Raw genomic sequence first — 22,663 nt, 5'->3', positions numbered from 1 at the left:
GTTTACAACTGACCCCATACAAGATGTACGTCTAAAAAGCTACTCACAAAGTCAGAAATATTGCAGACAATATCAAATGTACCCCTAATACGTACACTTAAAAATACGCACATTATCATTCGCAGAGCAAGGAACGTGAGCAAAGTTGAGTCAAGTGAGAGAAACCACTCAAGTGTTTAGCAGTAGGCAAACAGCAGGAAGAACAACTAAGAATACTGACACGATGAAGCATACTCTGCATCCAGAAGCACAGTTTACTTTACAGTTCAACCCTGAATAATTTTATGAGTTACAATATAAGAGGAAACTGTGTAATTGAAATGCAGCTGAAGGGACCAGTCAGCTCTTATTATCTAAAGCAACACAGGCTATAATACATAAAAAACAGCAAGTGTTTTGCAGTACAGTAAATCAAGGTAAGAAGATACATGCCTCGGACAATAAAGACCTATCTTTATAAAAGTTGAAAAAAAACCCCAAGTGTTGAACGGACCTGCAAGAAAAGGCTTTGGCAAGTAAAATTTTGTGTAAACCAGCTGAGATTAAAGATTATCAACACAGAAATCTCCAAGGTGATACAAAGCAGACAGCTGTGGAAAAATGCAAGAGGAAGTTTAGGATGAACATTCAGGACTTTTTGTTTTTCTTGGAATTTGGGGACTATACATGGTAGTATTGCCACTGGCTTTTTCTGAACAATATTACTGGGAATATCCAGCACTGTCAGAAGACCAAACATGACCTAGAAGACCTCAGATACTCACCACAACATATCTATGAATCAGCTATTAAGACTTCTACAGCTTATACAAAAAGTTTGTGCTTTGGTCACATACTGTCTGTCCTTGGTCTGGTGCCACTTTATTTCAATTGTTTGAACAGGAACACTTAAAAGGAATTTGTTGAAGACAAACTATAATGCCTGAGGATGTCATGGTCCAAAGGGCCTACCTTAAATAGGTCATTACAACCTGTAAACAGGCTTTCTTGTTTTCAATTTACCTCCTTTACTTTGTCACACTGAAGAACTCCACCTGCATTTCAAAATTAATATTATTTGTGAACTAAATAGCATCATCAAAAAAAAAGTTAAATATTCAAATACTACTCCCCTACAGTGAAATATCTGATGGCCTGTGCATCATATATTAAAATTAATTATTAACCACCTTTAACATTTAAAGAAGTTTCCTTAGCCAAAAAGTTATCTGAAAACATTTTTAGCATCATGGCTCTGTCTGAAACACATTCCTATGTGTTCAGCAAGTCTGCATACAGAAGAAGCCATGGACGCTGGAATTTAAATGAAAGTGGTTTGTCAGAAAACCTGCACAAGGATTCTGGTATTGCATCCCTTGCTTCAGCAGCAATAACTACATTTCCGTAGGAATAAGAGTGGGTAAGTTGATTTGAGACATTACATATTTCTGTTTAAATTACTTGCCCTACCACATAACCCCAAACATCCCAATGAAACATTTTTAACTAAGCTAAAGACAGTATCATAAAGATACTAAACACTCAGACCTGGTTTTAGTAATTAGTGGATTTGAGACTACTTTAACAAGTACATAGACTTACTCTTGCTAGAAAGGTCAGTCCAGAATTATCTTTGTCTTGAGACAACCAAGGCTACACAAGAGCCCTTTTTCACAAGCAGAAACAGGATCCAGATAAATATCTGTCCAGAGATCTAACAGAGCAGCCGTATTCATTTTCAGAATAAGAGCCTTCTGTCCAACTACCAGGCAACAGCATATGAGCAGAAGCAGTACGAAGTCCATTTAAGCAGCAGCCTGGAAGCACTCGAGAATCAATTCCTTTGCCCCTCCCACACTTTGTTCAATTAACTCAGAAATAACCCAAGTGCCGAGATAAACTTTCCAATCAAAACTCTAATGTCTGAATGCTTAGTATCCAGAAATATTGACGAGAACCTCAGCAATTCCTTCTGAAGAATTTCAGGCAGGTTTGCTTATTTTCTTTTTTCTCAAAGATCCTACCACTAGAACATAAAATATTTTTTCCACAGGATGGCTATGATCCAAATAGAGACCTCACTACATTCAATGGACAGCTGTGTGAAACAGTCTCTTGGGAATCAAATACTAAAACCTCTTTTGCTAGGGGATCAAATGATGGAAGTGTCGTCAGATAGTTCTAAATCCTCAAAACACAGAAAAACTCTTAAGACTGTTTTCTTGTTACCACCACAGGGGTTTATGCTTAGACCTTCAAGTTTCTCAGTTTGGGCCACAAAATTCAATTCTTACAAAACAGTCAGAGAGGGAAGATAAGTACTTTATCTATTCCTCATTTTCTATTCATTTACCAAAAGCGAGAGCCAAGCGTAACCACCTGCTGCTGTACCACCTCAGAAATACTGGAAATAGGCTTCAGTACCCAGGAATAATATCAGAGTACAGAGTAGCAAGTTTTAAAACTCAAAATTTACTATTAACTACACCAGCATCAATACTTAACAGCCTGCAAGTGTGAAAGAGGAATAAGATCAACAGGCTGTCCAATAACCAGGAGCTGGACAGGTGAATCATACTCTCAGAGTTAGTTCTTTCTTCAAAGCTGTTAGAAGGCCGAAAAATTTACAAACAGGCTTCTTCAAAATGCGTTGCAACATATCTGCCCATCAAAAACAGACATTCCCCCTTGTGATTTCACTTTGCAAGTAATAAAATCCAGACTGAACTGCAAACAAAGAACTGCAGTTCCCCCCCTGCTTGCTCTTGCCCTGAGCACTTTGGCTACAGAGGCTGCTATCCTTCCGACGCGTATTTTAATCTCCCCTATGCTTCCAACACACGTTGCATCTCACAGAAACTTTCTTGTAATTTGCTATTTCAAAGTATGCTTTCTCAGCTAGACATGGTCCATACTTAGTCACCTTCTGTTGAAGGTTCACGTAACCGATCAGCTTGGCTCTGCATCTGCAGAGCAAATTAACACTCAATACAAACCAAACTGAGATAGCCTGAGCACTTTCAACATACTAAATTGCTGACTCAGTCCAAACGACTCCATTTCAGAATTAGTCACACATATAAGGCTGTAAGGTTGAAACTGAAATTTGTGCCAATATGAACTTTTCTTATCTCAACTGACTTCGGTATGCTTGCATCTAAATAAGGACTTCACAAGTGATCTGTGGGCAGTGATCAGCTTTGTAAAAATAGGATTCTTTCCTCCAAAATTCATGTTCTTTCTAAAGACAGACAGTGAACGGGATGGTATCATAAGCAAGAACATCATGAAGTCTTAAGACCATAGACCCAGAATTACCTAAAAATGAAGGAACAATTTTGAGGTAATCCAGGGGAATAACTGCCTTTTCCTATTATAACCTCCTGCCAACACTTCCTTCCAAAGCACTTTCAAGTTTCCACTTCCCAGGAGGGGCAAACTACATTAGACATAGCGCAGACCTGGCTCTGAGCTAATTAAAAAGGAATTCCCGTATAACATGCTAGATACTAAACACTAGAACAAAACTAAAAGCAGTCAAGTACTACTCTGATTATTACTGTGTTTAAACTGTTTAGATTTTTTGCACTTGTTCCACTTACACACATTTCTTTGGACTTTTACTTTTCCCCTCCCTCTACACAATCATGACTACTATACCAAAAAAAAACCCAAATAACACACAAACATTATCCAACTCTGCAGTCCATATAGCAACAGTGCTTGCTGGTGGCTCTATTTCACTTAAACTCTGAAAGTCAAGAGTCCAGTCTGATGTGAGAAATTATTTAAAAGTATTTTAAAGGCCCAACTGTAAACATAAAAACTCCTGTATTTTAAAATGCATTAGACAGAAAAGGATAAAGATAATTGCCAAATCTAGTAAATACATATATATATTCCATTCCATTCATATCATTTTTCCCCCTCAAGGCTTGTGGGAAAGCAGACAGATTTTGACAAGAGCATTTGCTTTTAAAATAATTTTAAAAAATTAATTTGCAAGATCTGAATTCACTATAATTAAAGCCATTTGAGCAGTACATTTTCACAGATGTTTGCATCAGACTAACTACAACATACCGGAACCAAAGCTAGTTCTCCATCAGTTGAACGCTGAGGTTAATAGCTGCAGAGACTGCTGCTTCTGCAAAAATAGAGGCTGCTATTCCACCCAAGATTTTCTACTTGAAAACTCCCATTCCTATTCCTCCAGAAAAACTTATGTCCTGATGAAGCAAGCCATTTCTGAGGATACTAAACTTTACTAGCTTAAACAGTTGCAACACAAACAAGGGAACTGAATTATATTGTACAACCTTCTATTGTGCATTTCCCATCCTGAGGGTTTGACTTGCATGTGCTGTACAAAAAGTAATTACACATTCGTAAAACAAAGCCCCCATGCATTGTAAGTTGAACACACTCCTTCATATGGCATCATATGGGTGCTAACGTAGACAACAGGCAGTCTAGAACATGGATCAAGTCTTCAGAGTTTAAAACAAGATACTTTCTAGATCAGACTTACTTGGAAACTATCACTTATTTTAAAGCTTTATTATCTGAAAGCTATTTCCTTCAAAGTACTTCCTCAGCCTAAAGACAACCCACTTGCCTCACCACTGCTTTCAAAACCCTACTTTACAACTCTGAAATACAAAAGCTTAAGGTGCCAATGGATGCAACAAAGCAAGCATTTTTCTCTGAAGCACCTCCACCATCTTGGATGAAGCTACTTAAACAATTAAGCTCAAGACAGACACTTGGCTTGAAAACTTGCAGCCCAAGTGGTTAAGGTACACACCAGTTGGGCAACCGAAAGCAGGATCTTACGACAGGAATCAAACCTAAGCAGTGCTACCTAACATATTAGTCCCATGTGTCCTGGTGAAGAATTTAGAAGTAGATGACCACTATGTAAATATAGAGCATTACCAATACATTTCCTCCAAAGACAGCTTGCAAAGTTACAGACCATTACAGATCCAGACTCCAGGAAAGTTACACACTTATGCTCTAGAGCTGACTTCTCTATCTGCTTCATTGACTGTGCAGTCACTGAGTTCAGTAAGCAGCTTCCTAACACTGGATGAGTGAACTGCATTCACACTGTCAAGACGAAAGAAGACCTGCTTGACACTCCTGTTCAGCACATGCATCACCTGCACTACAATAACTTAGAGTATTACAACAATATGTACAACTGATTTCTCAGTTCTGGACTCCCAGACAGAGACTCTTATTTCACTACCCTCCGAGTTAAAACTAAAAGGTTTCATGGCATTAGACAAAATTTATTTCAAGAGCATTTCCAGTGACTGATGAGGATAGAGCTCATCCACAAAGATACAAGTTGTTCCTTAGATTAAAGTCAGCAGCTCCACTGAAGGAATTCAGTCCATCATGAACATGACAGACCAATACACTAATTTTTATACTTTCAGAAGAAGAAAAATACTTATCAACTTGCACACTATAAAAACCAATTCATGGTAATGCAAAGAAATTCAGTAATATACAGCTTAATAATCATTTTAACCATCATTTTAGGCATTGCCATCAAGTCTTGCACTGAACATTCAAACATTAATTTGCTGTGGTGGGATTTTTGCCTGCCATGCCTAGAGACGCAAGCAAGGTGTTCCCTCATGTCACTTCACCCAAAGAACTCCTTGAAACAACTTCTCTTCTGCAACTTCATCTCACTGCTGCTATGATGTTTGGATTTTTAGTTACTCAGTGTGCTTATAGTCCTCTAATGTTTTTAGAGTATGGTTACTGAAAAGAGCTAACAGCAACTATTGCTCTATTTGCAGATCCTTTTCTGAATAAAATCAGAAAACTATTAGTGCTCTACAGGTTCTGTTTTCTAAAGCACAACATTCAAAATGTAACACATGAGGCTCGTCTTTTGAACTACTGTTTAGTAACTCCAGGAGGTGTTTCCATCCAAAGCCCTACAGCTGCAATATCCAAATTAGATCCACAAGTAATCCAGTGGGTAAGTTCACTTCTTAGGAGAAGATAAGAGGAAACAGCAAGATAGGAGACTAGACAATACACATCATCTCCTTGACCCTCGGGATCAAAGGAAACCACATTTAACATCCACAAACTATAAGGCACAATAACCTAATATTGTCCCTCATCAGTAACAACTATGGAAAGTAGCTGCAGTGCCAAGTCTACTGGTAAACCTTCTTCTCTCCTTAAGTTTCCTCTGCACCACTTCTTTCAGGGAAAGTGGCATACTTGTCATGGAATAACCAACTGGGTCCCTACAGTTAGCTTATACAATATCATTAACACTGGTCAGACATTGAATTAGAAGCCAAGATACAAGACAGACGAAACCCAGACTCCTCATCCAAGAAAACTTTTTTCCCATAGACACCACCGCAGGAATCATGTAGAAACACTGGAGGAAAAAAAAAAAACATGGCAAGTATTTCAACAGGAACAGTAAAAAAAAAGAAATCAATTATGCTATTATTTGGAGTCTTCAAGTTATACCATCACCAATCATAGTCCTATTAGATACTCTGAGGTAACGTGAGCATGTGGCTAGATACAAATAGCCTCTGTGCTACCACCATTCAGGAAGAACTAAAAACCAAACAGCACAATAGCTACAGATGCTTACAAAAAAGTGAAACTAAACCGATAAAAAGGCAAATTAATTCAGCTCAGTTTCCCCAGTAAGACAGTCAATCCCCTCTTATCTTTGATGAATGTGTCCCAAGATGTGATAAAGTGCATAGCACCATGACCTTTGATCTCTGCTTGACAGAAGTTGTCATTCAAGGCTGAAGATATTTTGTTATCCTACCATGTCTAACAGACTGTTCAAAACCCACAAAAACCAGCCAGGCTAACAGCTATACTTGCTACTTCCAAGAGCACATGCTGATGACTCCCAGACCCTCAAACTGGAAACCTGACACTAAACTAGAAAATGGCCATTCGGATGAGGTTCCAGATGAAAGACTTCCTAGTGCCTTGACACTAAAGCAAGACCACACACCAATATACAGCTGAAAAATTACCAACATTTACCAGAACATGACCTATCCCAGACAACTTATTTTATAGACAGAGAAGAGGGAGAACCGAAGTCCATCATGATTCTGAAGCATGGAAGTTGCAGACTTTTTAAAATACATATCCATAAGCACCATCAGTATGTCAACAAAAAGCATGCTCTCCGTTCCCATCATTTACACCAACAATGTGGATTCAAACACAAGTTTTCACCGAATAACACATGCAATTCAAAGGCCACAAAATCCTCAGTAAAGGTCTCCAGAACAGCATCAGCCTCCCTAACTCCCACTAGACTCCTTAAATGTCTAGAGCTGCAAATCACCTGTTTCATACTGGCTGCAAGGGCTTCTGTCACACAGGCACAGCATTAGTAAATTCTACGAGCCAAAAGAAAACCATTTCTAAAACACAACATACCTGGAAGCAAAAGTGAGATCTATGTAGACAAAGCAACTCAACCAGACAATGTTTCAGAGTTTATCTTTGGTTGGGGGTTTGGACTTTTTTGAGGCCTGCAGAGACCAGGAACTAACAGTGTGGTCAATCACATTTATTGTTCCATTGTATAAAACTGTTAATCATAGACATTAAAAATATCTCAAGTACCCCTTTGAACTAGAAACCTTTTTAGAGTAACAGGCACAACTCCTCTCAAGGTTTGAGAAGGTGGTTTGACTAAAAGATGGGCAGTCTCCCCAGGGTTGTTCTTGTTTCTTTAGGGCTATTTTTAGCATAAGTCTATAGTTATTGGAAATTTTCATTTCTGATTCTGTTTCAGTCCTATACACTGCAGTCTTCACTAGTCAAGACCTACAACCTCGTTTTACATTAGTTTTACATTAGTTTTTTGCAGAGAAGCTATTTTAAGTTAATGACCATGCCCATTCTGCCATTAAAGTGGTTCTTTTCAGTCATGTACTTAGCACTCAAGTTTTTTTTATGGCACTTTGTTTCACATTATGCTCAGCAACCCATGCAACACACTGCATTTTGCAACCAAACAGCCAACAGTCATTGGCAGACTTCCACACACACACACCCTTCCTCAATATTATTGGAATAAATCAAGGCTCATTTGCACATGGATGGCAGCAATAACCCTTTGCAACCTGCAAAGTCAAGTTAACCCGCTTAATTATCAGTGTCAAGTAGATTTATTATAAATCTCATTACACTTGATTCATTGTTAGCTAGGATCACATCAGGTATCTCAGCTTTTTTGCTAGAAATCCATATTGAAACACAGACTGAGGATTATCAAATGGCCAAAAGACCACTGGGAAATAGTCTGGGTAAATGTTCTTACCTAATAAAACTACAAAAGGAAAGGAGACAATTACAATACTTCAGAGCAATCCTTTTAGCTACTTTAGGAACACCTTAAGTAAAATCAAGCATCAGTAGATGAAACATTATCATCCGTATAAGAGGACTTCTATAATAATTTAGAAAAAGAATTATAACTTCACCTGAAAAAGGAATTTGCATTTAAGTGGCTCAATTTCATTTCTTCTTTCAATGAGTCTTAAACTGTTTCATAGTACAGCTTTAGTTCAAGTTAAAGTAATGCTTACGGCCCTCTAAACCAACAATTTGGTCATCAACTTCTGATGCCAGTGACTCCTGATAAACTCACAGCTGTTGGGCTGAGTATTTATACATGAAACAACTGACGTATTTCCATCTGGTCTTCATGACAAGAGGATGACTATATAGAATGGCAACTCACTACTGCTTCCAAACAAAACTCAGGGAAGAGGAAAGGGAAACTGCTGAGTTGGACTGCCCTTGACCCATGACACAAACAGACAACTCAGATGTCACTTATGTTTTGGTCATTTGAGAAGCAGCAAAAAGTGTATCTGAAATGAGACACCCCATTCAGCTGAAGCTCAATCTAGTCTGTGGATTTTTTTCCCTTCCTGGAAAGAGATTTGGCTTGAGAAGGGGGAAGGCAAGAATATAAGGCAAATTCCCAAGAGAACTGTAAGCACATTTTCATGGATAATATTGATTTACCAGCTGGAAAAATCTAAGTTTGGAAGAAGGCAGCTCCAGAAGTCAAAATTTATGCAGGTTTTAACCATGCCCATTGTTCTTTTACATAGGGTAGCTGAACATAGACACAGATAGAAAATCTGCTTCATTCGAGAGTACAGGGGAGGGGAGATCCTTGTTTTGCCAGATGGCTTATACAGGGACCACAGGAGGATTCAGGAAGGCCAAACTTAGAAAATAAAGAAAAAAAAGGCTACATTGGCAATGACTGATACAGTGTTTTGTTGGGAGGGAGGAAGGAGAATACTTCCTGAACAGGTAAGAAACAAGAACAATTACCATTCCCACACAGGAACAAGAAAAACAAAAGATACATTTCCCTGCATATTATTGCCAGAGAAGATAAGGACAGAAGTCAAAGGGAAAGTGGAAAATAGTTTTCTACATCGTCAACCAACTCATTATTTCCATTCTGAATTCCAATGCCAACTTCCTCAGATTTCATACTCCTAAGTGATAAAATATACTTAAAACATCACTATGCTTACAGCATGCTACTTTTTAACTGCACTTATCCACACCAACCTAGTTAACATATGTACCAGTTGAGTCATTACCTGGTGTTTATCAGTGATTTTAGATAAAACAGTCGTGCTCCTTCAAATTTTACAAGTTTACCCAAACCATGTGGTTTGTTGCAAAAAGTTACCAAGATCAGAAGTTGAGCAACATATACTCTTGGATGTGATACAACAGTAAAATCACACAACACAAGCATACTTTAGAAATTCAGTGCTATCTTATAAGCTACCACATTAGAAGCCACAACTGTTTTCTGACAGAGGTCAAACCACTGAAGAACTGTAGTGAAGCAAACCTTCAGTTAAACAATTCGGAACACCAACCAGCAATTTGCAATAATAGTAAATAACAGAGCCTACCACAAGAAGAATTTTGGGAATTATTTTGCTGATGTTGGAAAGTACAGCTAGCTGCTTTAGCACAGCTGATCTTGGCTTACTTCCTTTGATTAACCCAACCTAATCTAAAGCTATTTCAGCTTTCTTCACAGAACTAAACCCTTTCTTTGCTTCACCATTTGAGATGGTAGTGCAAACAGACACTGTTAGTTTTCATATGTGGAAAAAAAGGGCTACCAGAACTCTTGCAGATTCTTCTGAATCAGTTTATCAGCAACCTCCAATTCAAAATCCTATCACTTACATGTTACAGAATCTAAGGATGCTGGCTCCCAGATGCCAAAGAATAATGGGATTTTACAGTATTGGTTTATCAAGCAGAAACCATTTATAGCACAGGTACATTAGGAGTTTTCCTAACACCTCTACATTTGGGGCAGCAATACTCTGCAAAGTTTTTCTCACTCCTGTTCAACTCAACACTTTAGAGCTCTTCATCTATGTATCTTAGAAAACAGAACCAGAAAACCTTCTGAAACAGCTAGTCATCTACCACTAACTAGGCCACAGATGCTGGTTTGGGATAGATGTCACTCCGGTTCCAAAAAAACCTCTTTCAAACACCTAAATTATGGTCACAAAGTTTTACCTTAGAGACAAAATGTGCAGCTTTACAATCTATTACAAAACACTAAAAAAAACACAACAAATAGCAACAAAGTGTTCATCATTACCAGCTGCAGCCCTTATACAGCTCAAAGTCAATACATGCATAAAGTTACTCTACGTGTTCACATAAGTTACACATATTTAATCCACAAGTCTGTAAAAAACTGAGAAACTGAGGTATGTCAACAGTAGGTAGCTTATTGAATAAGCTATTACTAAACTAAAATAAAAACGGGGGTATTTTGGCAAAAAGCAGTGAAGAAATCCACAGACTTTAGTACAAGCATTATATTAATGATACTTTCATGAACTAGCCATTCATAGCAATGGGAATTTGCAGAATCAATTCACCGTTTTTAATTTGCGTGGTCCTAGAACTTTAAAATTCACGTCATGTACATCCTACAAAACAAGGTTTTTTTGCTGTTCCTCACCTTTGTCTTGTAAGTGCCTTTTCAACTCTCAAAGTTCCTTAGAAGAAACCACTTAATTCAATAGTAATGACAGATTTAGGAGTCGCCAACACCAATAAATCAAACTTCAATTCTGCTTAGTTTTCTGGGATTCACCTAAATTTGAGAAGTAACATTCCATACTGGATGGAAAGAAGAAAAACATTTTTTTTGAACCCTAGTCCCAAGATGTAGACAAGACAACTGCCTCTTTTTCCTATTTGAATTAAGTGCTATCATACACATTTAGTCATGTTCAGCACTGACATGCTCTAATTTGTGCTGCATTACTGTTGTGGCACTTTTTTGTTTGTTTACCCTCACCATACATACACATACAGTTCCATAACAAGCCCTATATCCCATCTGATGCATCTGTGCAAACACCCTGGAAAATCTAGGGGCAACAACTGTAAGAAAAATCACCAGTCTGTCAAAAACGCAAAAAAGGAAGTGAACAGTAGAAGATATTAAGCTATTTTAGTGTAACCTGACAATAGCAAGTTTTGCTTTATAGGCATACTACCTGAATAAATCAAGAAACTTATTTCAACAAAATTGTTTCCTTTACTAACACTCAACAAAAGTTTCCTTTACTAACACCCAGATAGAAGGGACAAATTACAAACTACAGGACCATTCATAAACAGTTGCATCACAATCTAAAGCAACTGGAAAGATTTCTTCTCCTATACAGACAGGAAAAAAAAAAAATGCAGTCCCTAATCGGGATGTTAACTACATATGTTTGCTCTGTACATGAAATTTACTTCAAGCATAAATGCAACTCAAACCAAAACTCCCTGGGATCTTTTCACTTTCTGCAAACACAAGATGACTGCAGCTTGGGAGGCCAAAATTCCTTGTTCCTCCTCAGATTTCTCAGAGTTTGGGGGGTTTTTTTGTTGCCACAACCACTGAAAAGCACTGAACATTCAAGCAGATAGTCTACAAAACCAAAGGGACTCCATAAAAATAAAAATACATGCACATTTTCCTAGAAGAAACTTGAGCATTTAAGACAGGTTTTTTTAATAACACATCTTCAGGTATAGACCACGCACAATCTATTCTTGTACTACAGCATTTTAGTCTTCACCAGCAACCCAGAGCCTCTTCACTTTTTTTTTTGTTGTTCCTGAGGGTAAATACTGAACCTCTCAGATATGTTCAGGCTTGTATAATGAGATCAGCAAAAGATATACCATCACCTGAACTGGCTCACAGTTGCCATCAAGAGGCCAAAAAAAAAAAAAAATCAAATTCAAGTGCCCTGTATAATTCCCCTGTGCCCCCAGGTACAGACAACCTGAAACGCATTCTGCTTTTAAGCCGCCTGTCTGCAGAAAAAAGTTCAAGCTGCATGCAAAGGAAGTAGAGAAAACCACAGAAAAAACATTCTAAATCTGAACTTAAAAGTTTTATTTTTGTACCAGGGATTTCTGCAGTTTCTCCATTTTCAGAACACTGTTCCTGGCAAGCCTAACAACTCACTAAGCCCCAAACCACAATAAATGCAAATAACAACCATGCCCTCAAAGGCCATTCTACATACTGTCAATCTCTACTTGTCCACAGCCAGAGAAGGCAATATAAAAAAAAAATTTCAATCACTTTTCAGACAGTACTGTAGGATACTTGTCTGAATGGACTGCTTCGCAAGAACTCTCCAATTCAAGTTTAGTCTCATTTATCGTATTTTTTCTTCAGGGAAGACTCAAAGGCTGCAAGTCCAAATCAGCTATAGCAAACCAGAGCACTTTAAGTTAGCATCTAGCATTTTTATATAGATACACAACTTGCATTTCCCAAATTAAAGCGTACTGTAAGCAGCTGAATAAAGAAAGAGACATACCAAAAATAGTTTTATGTTGGAAAATATCTGTAAGAATAAAAGACTTGCTTAAAAGAAGCAGATTTGAAAACAGACATGGTAACATTTGCAACATTTAAGCAAAACCTGCTAACAGTTCAGAAATTGCCATTAACAGATGCATATTACATAAGTGTACACAGATTTGCAGATCCTTAAGATAATCAGCCTGGATTGCTGAAGCTTTTAATAGGAATATTTGTGGGTTATTGTTTGCGTGTCATTAATCTTTGCCAGGATAGAAGCAGTCAAAATACACTCAGATTGGGGTCATAAACTCACCAGCAACAGTCAGCAAAGTAGAAAGAAGTCACAGGGTTACTCTAAGAGAGGAAAATGTCCAAGGAAAATTGGGTAACACCATCAGTTGGATAGTCTTAAACTATCACAAGACTATATTAACTGGCCAAAACCAGATAAAATACACATAATTGTTGGTATGAGCTTTACACTATCTTCCATTTAGCTCAGCATTCCTCCATAGTTTTTTCAGATTTACCCCACTTACAGAGAGATCAGCTTTCCTATTCTTTACAAATTCTTTTAAGTGGTGGTAATAAACTCTCAATCACTTAAATGAGTTTTTCCATTTCTAGCTTTTTGCTTTCTGTTGCTAGCCCCAAATCTGCTATCAGAATCCACTATCTTCAACTACTGATGCAATGAAGTTAGGAATGGCTGAAACCATCCAGATGAAAAAGATGATCCAGAGCAGCTAAACAAACAAAGCTTCTCCCTCATATAAGGGGTCTAATAAAGCTTATTTTCCACGCCTTCTGCTGTCCTAAAGCAGAAAAATAGCTGTTCAGTGGATAGCTATCAAAAGTTTCTATCAATGACTGCTTATTAACAAAGGTGATAGGATCTGAACCATTCTGAACTATGGCTCGAAATATAGCATCCACATCTCAAGTTATCAGAACTGCCAAAGCTTCCTCTTTGTCTTGATCTTACTGGTAACATGCTAAAAGGAGCCCTGCTAACCACTCATGAAATTAGACGACTTGAAAAGCACCACAATGATCTTGTCCTGAGAACAGATACTCCAGAGAATTGCTGCCCAAACAATTGCCAATAGATGAATCGGGTCATTTCAGAATCATCTTCTTGGGCACACTGAGCACAAAAAGAAATGGCATCCCCTACATTAAAATACACAGCCCTGGACAATCCATTAGTTCCAATGTCATTGACACATCACTTCAAAGCTCATAGGTATTTCAGTTACAAGATAGATGGCCATCAAGTATAAACGTACTTTTTGCAGGATTTCTAAACTAAGAATGCAGGTAGCAATCCCAAAGATTCTGCTTAGATCTAAAATGATAAATCCAAACTTGGTAAGTTTGCCTCCCTGGGCAATTTAGAATGAGTTAGCCTTGTAAAAATTGCTTACTGCTTTACATTGATATTAATATTTAAATAGAATCTAAAAGAGAAAAAAAAAAATCCAGCACAACTATTTTTTAGCAGGTTGCAGTTTCCTTAAATACAAACCAAGAGCATGTTTAGCTGCTTGTAAGCCATGCAAAAGTAACATACAGTGCTGCAAGGAATTACCCAGGGAAATCTGGAAGTGCTTTAGAATTATCTGGGTATGAGCAATGCACCTGTCATCACCAGGTGAAAAATTCAGAATATGTTTGAGAACTGAATCTGAATTCTTCTGGTCACTGCATTCCATGCCAGCTATTTTACTCTAGCTTATTAGAAAACAAAAGACGACTTGGCAACATCTGCAATGATCTTGTTGTTAAGATCTCTTTTTGGGTTAAGAGGATAGCATCACATAGCACAGAACATCAGTAACACAAAGTTCATCCTTTGCTGCATCAAGTTAAGGAGTATTCTGCAGGTTGTGCCCATAAGACAAGAAGTGAGCAAGCTCCCCTTTCTCAAGGATGACCTCAAGCGAGCCACAGATTCAATTCTAGTCACCTCTTCACTTCCCCTGGCTCTCCCAAGGGGAATAACGAGGGCAACCAATACCACACATTGAGAAGTCCTGGTATGACAATTTCTAAACATGCTGAGGAAAGTGGAAGTAAAGTAGAAAGAAGGATACCTGTGGTATCTTGACCAGAGACATTTGAATGCTGTTAAAGTTGCAGTACATAGCCTGAATCATTCTCAAAATCAGCCAGAAGAAAGTCACAGAGGCTGTAAGCAGATTCCACAAAAATACTCATGAAGCCAGTATAAAAATGTGTCTCATCTGTTAGGACAAGAATTTTGACACCATATTTGAAAAGATTTTCAGATGCCTCATATTAGATAGAAGTCTTCAACTACTCTGAGAAATTTATTTTCAAGCAGCACTACAAATCAAGCTATTTAGAATAGAAATTGTTTCAAGTATATTGGAAGAGTGTTTTTCCAGACATGGTGTACACATGTCACAATCAAGTTAAAACCATGGAATCATTATCTAAAGAGTTGAAAACAGTAACTTTCTACCATCTGCTGTCAAAAAAAACCCCACACACTCTGCCAAGAGAGTCTTATGCCCAGCTGCAGAAGCACTGCAAACTTGCATATTTATTCTTTTTCTTATAGCCCAAATGTTACAGCCATTATGTCTGCATTTCCGTTTTTCGTAAGTTAATAACTCTCAAGACTAAGAAAAGCTTGAAAATATGAACTTAAAGACTGAAACAGAAAAATACTCAACTTTTTTGTCAACTCAACCATGATTTGGAGGAACCAATTTAGTGATCTCAAAAAAAAGGTTGCTAATCTTTACAGGAAATGAGAGTTTCTGAAGACATGCATGACAGGAAGCATCAAGACTGCCACTGCTTAGCACAAACTTTGTAACATGCAGTATGGAGAACCTGGGTGACAGTCAGAGCTGTGCTGTTTAACAAGCTGCTGGTATGAAACAAAAAAACAATGACAAAATAAGAAAAAGAACATGTGGCCTGGAGGGATGTTGCTAACCAAAAGGCATTGAATCTACACTGCACCACACACTGCATCCATGGAGACTACTACAGATCTATTACCGCTTGTTTTATTTATTACACTGCTTGACAGCTCTCAAAGGACTCTATACAGGATGTCTCCAGGGAGTTTTATCAGGTGGGTTTTTTTCCTCCCCTTTCAAAGAAAGATTATAGTCCTGATACTTTTCCTTAGCCCTCTAAAGTTTAGTTACGAAGTTCAGCATTTTTATTTTAAACCACAACAGCCCAAACCAAATCTCACTTAAGAGATTTAATTCTGCAGCTCTCAAACCCACCCGCACCGACAAATAAGAATCTGTTTATTTCCATAAGAAATGCTGCATTTTCAGAATGTACTTCTCCGATTATATTTATTGCCTTGCAACCAGCCAGTTACAAATTGAACTACAGCCATCTCCAAAAGTGATATCCCTTTGAGGTAAGATTATTTTCCTAAGTAGAGGTCTCATAACAGCTGCACCTCCAGAATGTACTTTAAAGCTCCCTTCTCTCTTTCAGGGTCACCTCTGTAAAGTCTGAGGGAGCCTGACCACTGTTTATACTTCTGCAGGTAATTAGTCTGGCTCCTTTCCCATGTCATTTATCAAGTTGTCAATTGTATCAATTACAGCACAAACACTCAGAAATATAGTGGGGGTTTGTTGGTTAGCTAAAGGAGAAATTTTCACATCAGAAGTCTGAAGCCAGTAAGTACCAGTAACTTGTTCTACCCTATGACATGGAAACCAACAGAAAATTTAGACCTTACTGCACAAAATTTCAAGCTCCCTATGCATGCACACTTGAAGACACTTGGAAATCCACTGTAAACTGAAAGTGTTATAAACCGATTATACACTTATGGTTTTACAGCTTTTTGCTTTCAGTATTTTGGACTTTGTAGAGCTGAGAACAGAATAAGAGCTAATAAGGACAGAATAATGTTCAGAGATTGCCACATACCTTTATTAATCTACATTTGTGACAATTATGCATCTGATTCAGAAGTAGTGATGAACAGGAGGCACACTGCTGCTGTTACAGTGGCTCTAGCCACATATAGTTATACTCAAAGACTAGTAGAGTTATGTTAAACACCGATGTGAAATACAGGATAGGCATGGGAGTCACCATACTGGATTAGACTTGTGCTTGATCTGTTTCAGTAGAAGTTTTATAAAATATATTTTACAATATTCAGAATTAAACCACAGTTAGAGCTTTCAAAGAATGTGTGTTTTTTTCAGGATGCTATTTCCCCACAACTAGCAGAATGCAATCATTTTCCAATAGCACTTAACAGACAGATGAATTCCACGTCCACACTCCTCAGCTTCCTCTCACTGCATAAAGATTTTGATCTCTTTTTCCACTTTACTTTAATGCAGCTATACAATTGTGCACCAGAGCCAGCATCTTTGCAGTCAGGCCTCCTAGTGAGCAATATGAAACCAGCTTTAAAAAAAGACTACAGGATGCCACAGTTATGTGTTACAAGACCTTTTTTGGTTGTCAGACTTGAACGTGCAGCTTCTGAAATGTTCCCAGCTCAGCCAGTCCAGAAAGCAAAGAGATTTTTAAGAATTATACTTTGATTTCAGTAAGCTGATATTTATCATGGTGAGTCTGCAGTGGAGTCTATACTCCAGGGTATAGAAACTACATTCCATTGTTGCCTGCTGACCTAAAAATCAGTATTAAATAAAGTTTTACGTCTAAGACATAAAGGTAGGTATAGTTAAATCTGAAGCGTCAATAAAAGTAAGGATATACATCATATCCAAGCAGCTTCCTGTGTTGTAAGTGTTAACTTCTATACATTGTTACACTCAGAAAAATACTGACATATGGAAGCGTTATTTAGCATCTCACTATTTCCTGTAATAAAGTGACAACCAGTTGCATTATCAGTTTTACCAGAGTGCACTACAGAATCTCGTGGTTCACATTTAGTTATGGCATTATATTTGTTCTCTACTTTTTTGATTGCTACTGCCTGTATGAAGAAAAATCCATTTTTAAGTCAAAGTATTTGTACACTTGGTCTACAGTTAACAGTCTGCAACAGAATGGCATAGGTGTAACCTACACTAGTTTATTACTTAGAAGATTTGTAACTAAAGGTAACCAAATTCACACTCAGCTTCCCCTCAAAGTAGTAACGAGTACAACATACTGTTCTTGCACCACTTTCACATCTCAAACTCATTTCTTAACCCGAGAAGCCCTATCTCGCTTAGAGACAGCCCTCAAGCTCCTTTTCCCCTTCAGCAGCTCACGTTAAGCACAATAACCTGACTAACACTGCACCGATGCCACAGTAAGACCGACCAAGTGACATATCAGCAAGAAGATGCATTCTTTAACTGTAACTGCTGACTGACCAACCTGCCCTTTCTGTCAAAGAAATACAAAGGACAGCAGTGATACAGCACGTACCAGACAAGCAGTACAGTTCTCCAATGCACACAGCTTACCAGGAATGCATTTTCAACTAATGAAAATATCTTTCTAATAACAGTTTCTAAATCATGCTTCCTTTAAGAGAAGACACTGTCCAAATGAAAGGAGATAAGTCTTCAAATGCCCAACAATACGCAGCATAAAAGAGAGCCCAATTTACCTTCCATACCATGAAGTGCACTTTCATGTTTGAAGTTACTAATTCAAGTGACAGAATACAGAGGAGTAATTCTAGACACAAGATTTTTGCAGTCCAGCAAGTGACTGCACCACCCTGTATTGTTCTGTAAACCAGAAGTTAAATGACAGCCTTGATTTAAAACCAACTCAAACTGAAGCAGGGACTCACAGGATGACACATTACCCTAAGATTTGACTTTTACAGTCAACTATTGAGTCTTGCTACCTTTGGCATAAGAGTATTACTTCACAAAGATAAACTTAATGCAACAGGAAAAGGCATCATGTTTTAGCCACGTTACCTGAACTGTACAGAGGTGACAAAAGACTCACTGCTCAGAGATGTAATTCAAAAGAATAACCAGTAACATGATTGTACAGGAAGAGTTATTTGAAATTAAAATAGAAAACAGTGGCAGTAACCACTTTTGCCAACTTCTACCTACTTAAAGACCTTTAAAACAGTAACCCTAACTACACCTAATTTATAAGATGTGCTAATGACAACAGCAGGAGGCACACTTGACTGAGAATAACTAGAGTTGAGATGAATATATACAATGGGAATAAAAGTATTTGAAGGCTAACACTACACAAAATTTCCTTGCAGTAACTGAAGCGGAGGACTGGCCCTAAGCAGTTGCTGCTGAGCTCTTCACAGCTCCACTATGCTCACAGCAGGGCAGATCTTTCACATTTAAATACCTGCATCCAATATTTAAACTAGGTTCAGTTATAATTTGCTTCATATAGACAGGCCACAAAGTAAACTAGGATAGTCCATCAGTCACATCTTTTGTTAGGATTTTGTTACACATCTATAAGCAACCTTGAAATAATCAAGTCATTCAAATCAAATATTCCCATCTTCCACAGATCAAGAAAAAACAGAGTCTTGGCCAGGACCTCCCTTGCTATAGATACTAACACCACCATTAGGTCGCCCACAGAATTTCAGCTCTTTCTCCTATTTTCTCCACAGTTCAGTACATCAAGCATAAGGGGCATTACAACACAGTTCAAGTGCCTTCATAAGGATGTGGAGCAATATTCTCCAGAGTATCATCAGTAACTTGGGAACCCAAGCTGCATTTGATAAACAGCACCTGAACTCCCCTTGAAAGGAAGCATATTGATATTCTCATATTTTATACTTTATCATTACAGAGTACATACTTAAAAATTAGGTACAGTTGCATTATTCGGCATTAAAGACTCATTCTGCCAGAGACCACCACAATGTTTTCTGAGCTGTCCTTGATCCACAAGATTCCTACTACAGAATTTGCTCCAATATTTAAATGCTGTAGTTTAACTGAGATGAAAGCAGCTGACATCTAGCCTCCTTCCAAACAGCAGAGATTTTAAAGAAACCGAGGTATTCGAGGTATGCTAGAAAAGTCTTAAAAGAACATACACCCAATGACTCTGCAAAAGTACAAACTGTTCTCACACCATTCTGTTACACGTCTTGCAATCAAGAACTGTGATACACCTTTATCAATGTTGGACAGGTCAGGAGAACAACTTAGTCTGCATAATCATGCTGAGCAGCCTCATTCCAGCAGCACTACAGTAGCACTGTTGAGAAGACCCTAGGAGAGGTTGGACATCTAGTATGCCAACACTTGCCAGCATGAATACAGAGAAGAAAAGCTCTTCTATTGCTAAGGAACATTATTTTAAGACAATTAAAAGTAACCATCGTTAGTTATGGTTGGTGTAATATAGCATGGAAGAAAAATTATTCATGTTTCTCTAATAAAACAATCACGCTTTGAAGGTTCAATCAATCCTCAAACCATGGCATTCTGGAAAACCAAGAGCACCTAGGTTTCAGTCCATCTTTCTGAATCCAGATTGTATTTTGATACAAATCATGTATAATGAGTATCAATAACCTGTCAACAATTGTACTGTCCTAGATAAAGAGGTTGTACCCATCATATCAACAACACCAAGTTCCTCCTTTTATTTCTAGATGCAAACAATAAAACAGGACTTAATCTTAAAAGATTCTACTAACTGTAGAGAGACCAGCTCCTTTAGCAAGTATTTTTAACAGCTATAAAATGCATATCCTTGTTTCAAACTTGTAATTTTGTATGCAGTCTCCTGAAGAGAGGAAAGCTACAGCCTTCAGAATAATTTAACCCACAAGAAACTTCTGTAATGTAATTAACCTCCAAGACATGAAATATTTCCCCCTTACAAATATTTTAACTCATCCTTTTTGCAATCTGTCATTTTAAATATTACACATTAAATTCTTCAATCAATTGAAAGCTCAGCAACATGAGCTTTATAAATGAACTTCTTTATTAAAGTACATCAAAGAAGGTGCTTCTTTAGACAGTTTGTCCACATGGTACTGATGATGATTAAGAGACTCCAACAGACACTATGTTAGCAAGAAGTGACTGATGTCAAGCTGGCACTTGTTTCTGATCAATAAGTAGAGAGTGAATATTAAAACAGATTTCAGGGGTTAAAGTCAAGGAACTTCAAAATTGCTAAGACTAAAATTTCAAATAAAAATCACAGTTTTTGTGGATTATTAATCTCCTTTCAGTTCAAACTGCATGTGAAAAGCTTAAGCAGAGCTCAACACTGGACCATTTCACTTTTTCAATTTAAAATTAACATTCAAAAAACTGCCACTGCTGTAAATAGCTAGTACAGAGGAGTGGGGCATGCTTATGGGTCACAAAGAAAACTCAAAGATTACTTCCACAGTCAGTAAGTGTAGAATAACAGCAATAACATAATCAACCAAGATACTTGTAGAATGCTTGAGCAATCATCCAAAAGCAAACATGAATACAAATCAAGAGATCTCTTCATAAATTCTCTCAGTTTGACTGGAACAGATATAAAATTGCTTCTGAGTTTTGGTACAGTCACTGCAATCAATCATTTGTGCGCAGTTAACTGCTTAAAAACCGCTCAAAGACTTCTGGGATTTTGACCCAATGTTCTTTGTCTGCCCTAAATTGGATGGGAACACATACAACAATAAAGCCATACTACATGAAGCCCCCTATAAAATGCACCAAAACCCAACACTAAAAAGCAAGCACTATACTTTTAATAAACTAGTACACCAGGTACTTGTTCCTGGTACTCCAAGCTCTTCCCACTTTTAAGGTTGTTGCACAGCAACCTGTGTCTTGGTTATACAAGCTCTGACTCGTGTGGAAATAAAGGTGTTCTTGCCATTGTTAGACTGGGCTTCTAGAGAACTCTGTCTCTGTTCAGGCCAGAAACCTGGTAGCAGCGTAGTGTCTTAGTCCAGTTTAATTCACCAGTCATTTGGAAAGATTAAACTTCAGAGGCTTTTTTTTTTTAAGGCTTCAGAAAAGCCACAATTACTTTCTTCCTTTCCTTGTGCCCTTTATGAAGTGTGAACCCTAGAACTTACAATGAAATGTGTACATTCTAGGGTCACCTCCTAGAAGAGCCCACTGCCAAAAACATGAAATATAATAAAATGTTAATTTCTCAGACTTTTTTCTAAGAAAAACATCTAAACAAATTTTGAAAAATTAAGGCTAACTCAAGTTGACATTCACTTACAAATTCTCCCTCACTCTCCCTGAAGCAGTGTACAAGCTTTTTTACAATCCTCCAAGCCACCTTTTGGAGGCGTAAAATGCAAGACACTATAAAAACCAGAACTGTAGTACATTTTCTGATGATAAAGCTAAAAAAATCTTCAGAGACCAGAGTACTTAAAAGAATTAAAAGGCAAACTGACTCCAAGGAAAGGCTGCACCTTTCTTCCAAAGAAGCGCTTCAGCTAAGGTCTGCAGTTCCCTGTCTGAATAAAGCAGGCCTCAAGTCAATGGATTTTACCTCCTTCAAGCACACAGCTTAGCACCTGGGAGAGTGACTGTGCTTTGGTAATTCACATCTTATATTTATTTTACCTGCAGCTCGCACCAGGCGACTTCCACAGTGGTATCCGTATCCAGTCCTTTATACACAGTTTTGAAAGAGCCTCTTCCAATCTCGATGTCAAACTTCAGGAAGCGGCCATCCGGGGAGATGCCCACTGCCTTGGTCTCAAGCTCTTCAATATCTTCCTGCTGTGTTCTCCGCTCCTCAAATTCCCGGCTGGCAGCTGACGCGCTGCCA

The 22,663-nt window shown here is 37.9% G+C and overlaps 1 protein-coding gene across 1 annotated transcript in view; it reads right to left on the bottom strand.

The window, feature by feature from the left end:
• The window catches only part of WNK1 (WNK lysine deficient protein kinase 1), a 108,790-nt gene that overhangs the window by 82,634 nt on the left and 3,493 nt on the right, over positions 1–22,663 (bottom strand). The window contains exon 3 of the mRNA XM_009879744.1: positions 22,456–22,657. Coding sequence (XP_009878046.1) covers positions 22,456–22,657 — 202 coding nt within the window. The remainder of the gene's footprint in view (positions 1–22,455; positions 22,658–22,663) is intronic.

This window comes from Charadrius vociferus, unplaced genomic scaffold, assembly GCF_000708025.1.
Source record: "Charadrius vociferus isolate BGI_N301 unplaced genomic scaffold, ASM70802v2 scaffold90, whole genome shotgun sequence".
NCBI lineage: Eukaryota > Metazoa > Chordata > Aves > Charadriiformes > Charadriidae > Charadrius > Charadrius vociferus.
The sequence above is the reverse complement of the archived record's forward strand: the minus strand, read 5'-3'. Positions and strand labels throughout refer to the sequence as shown.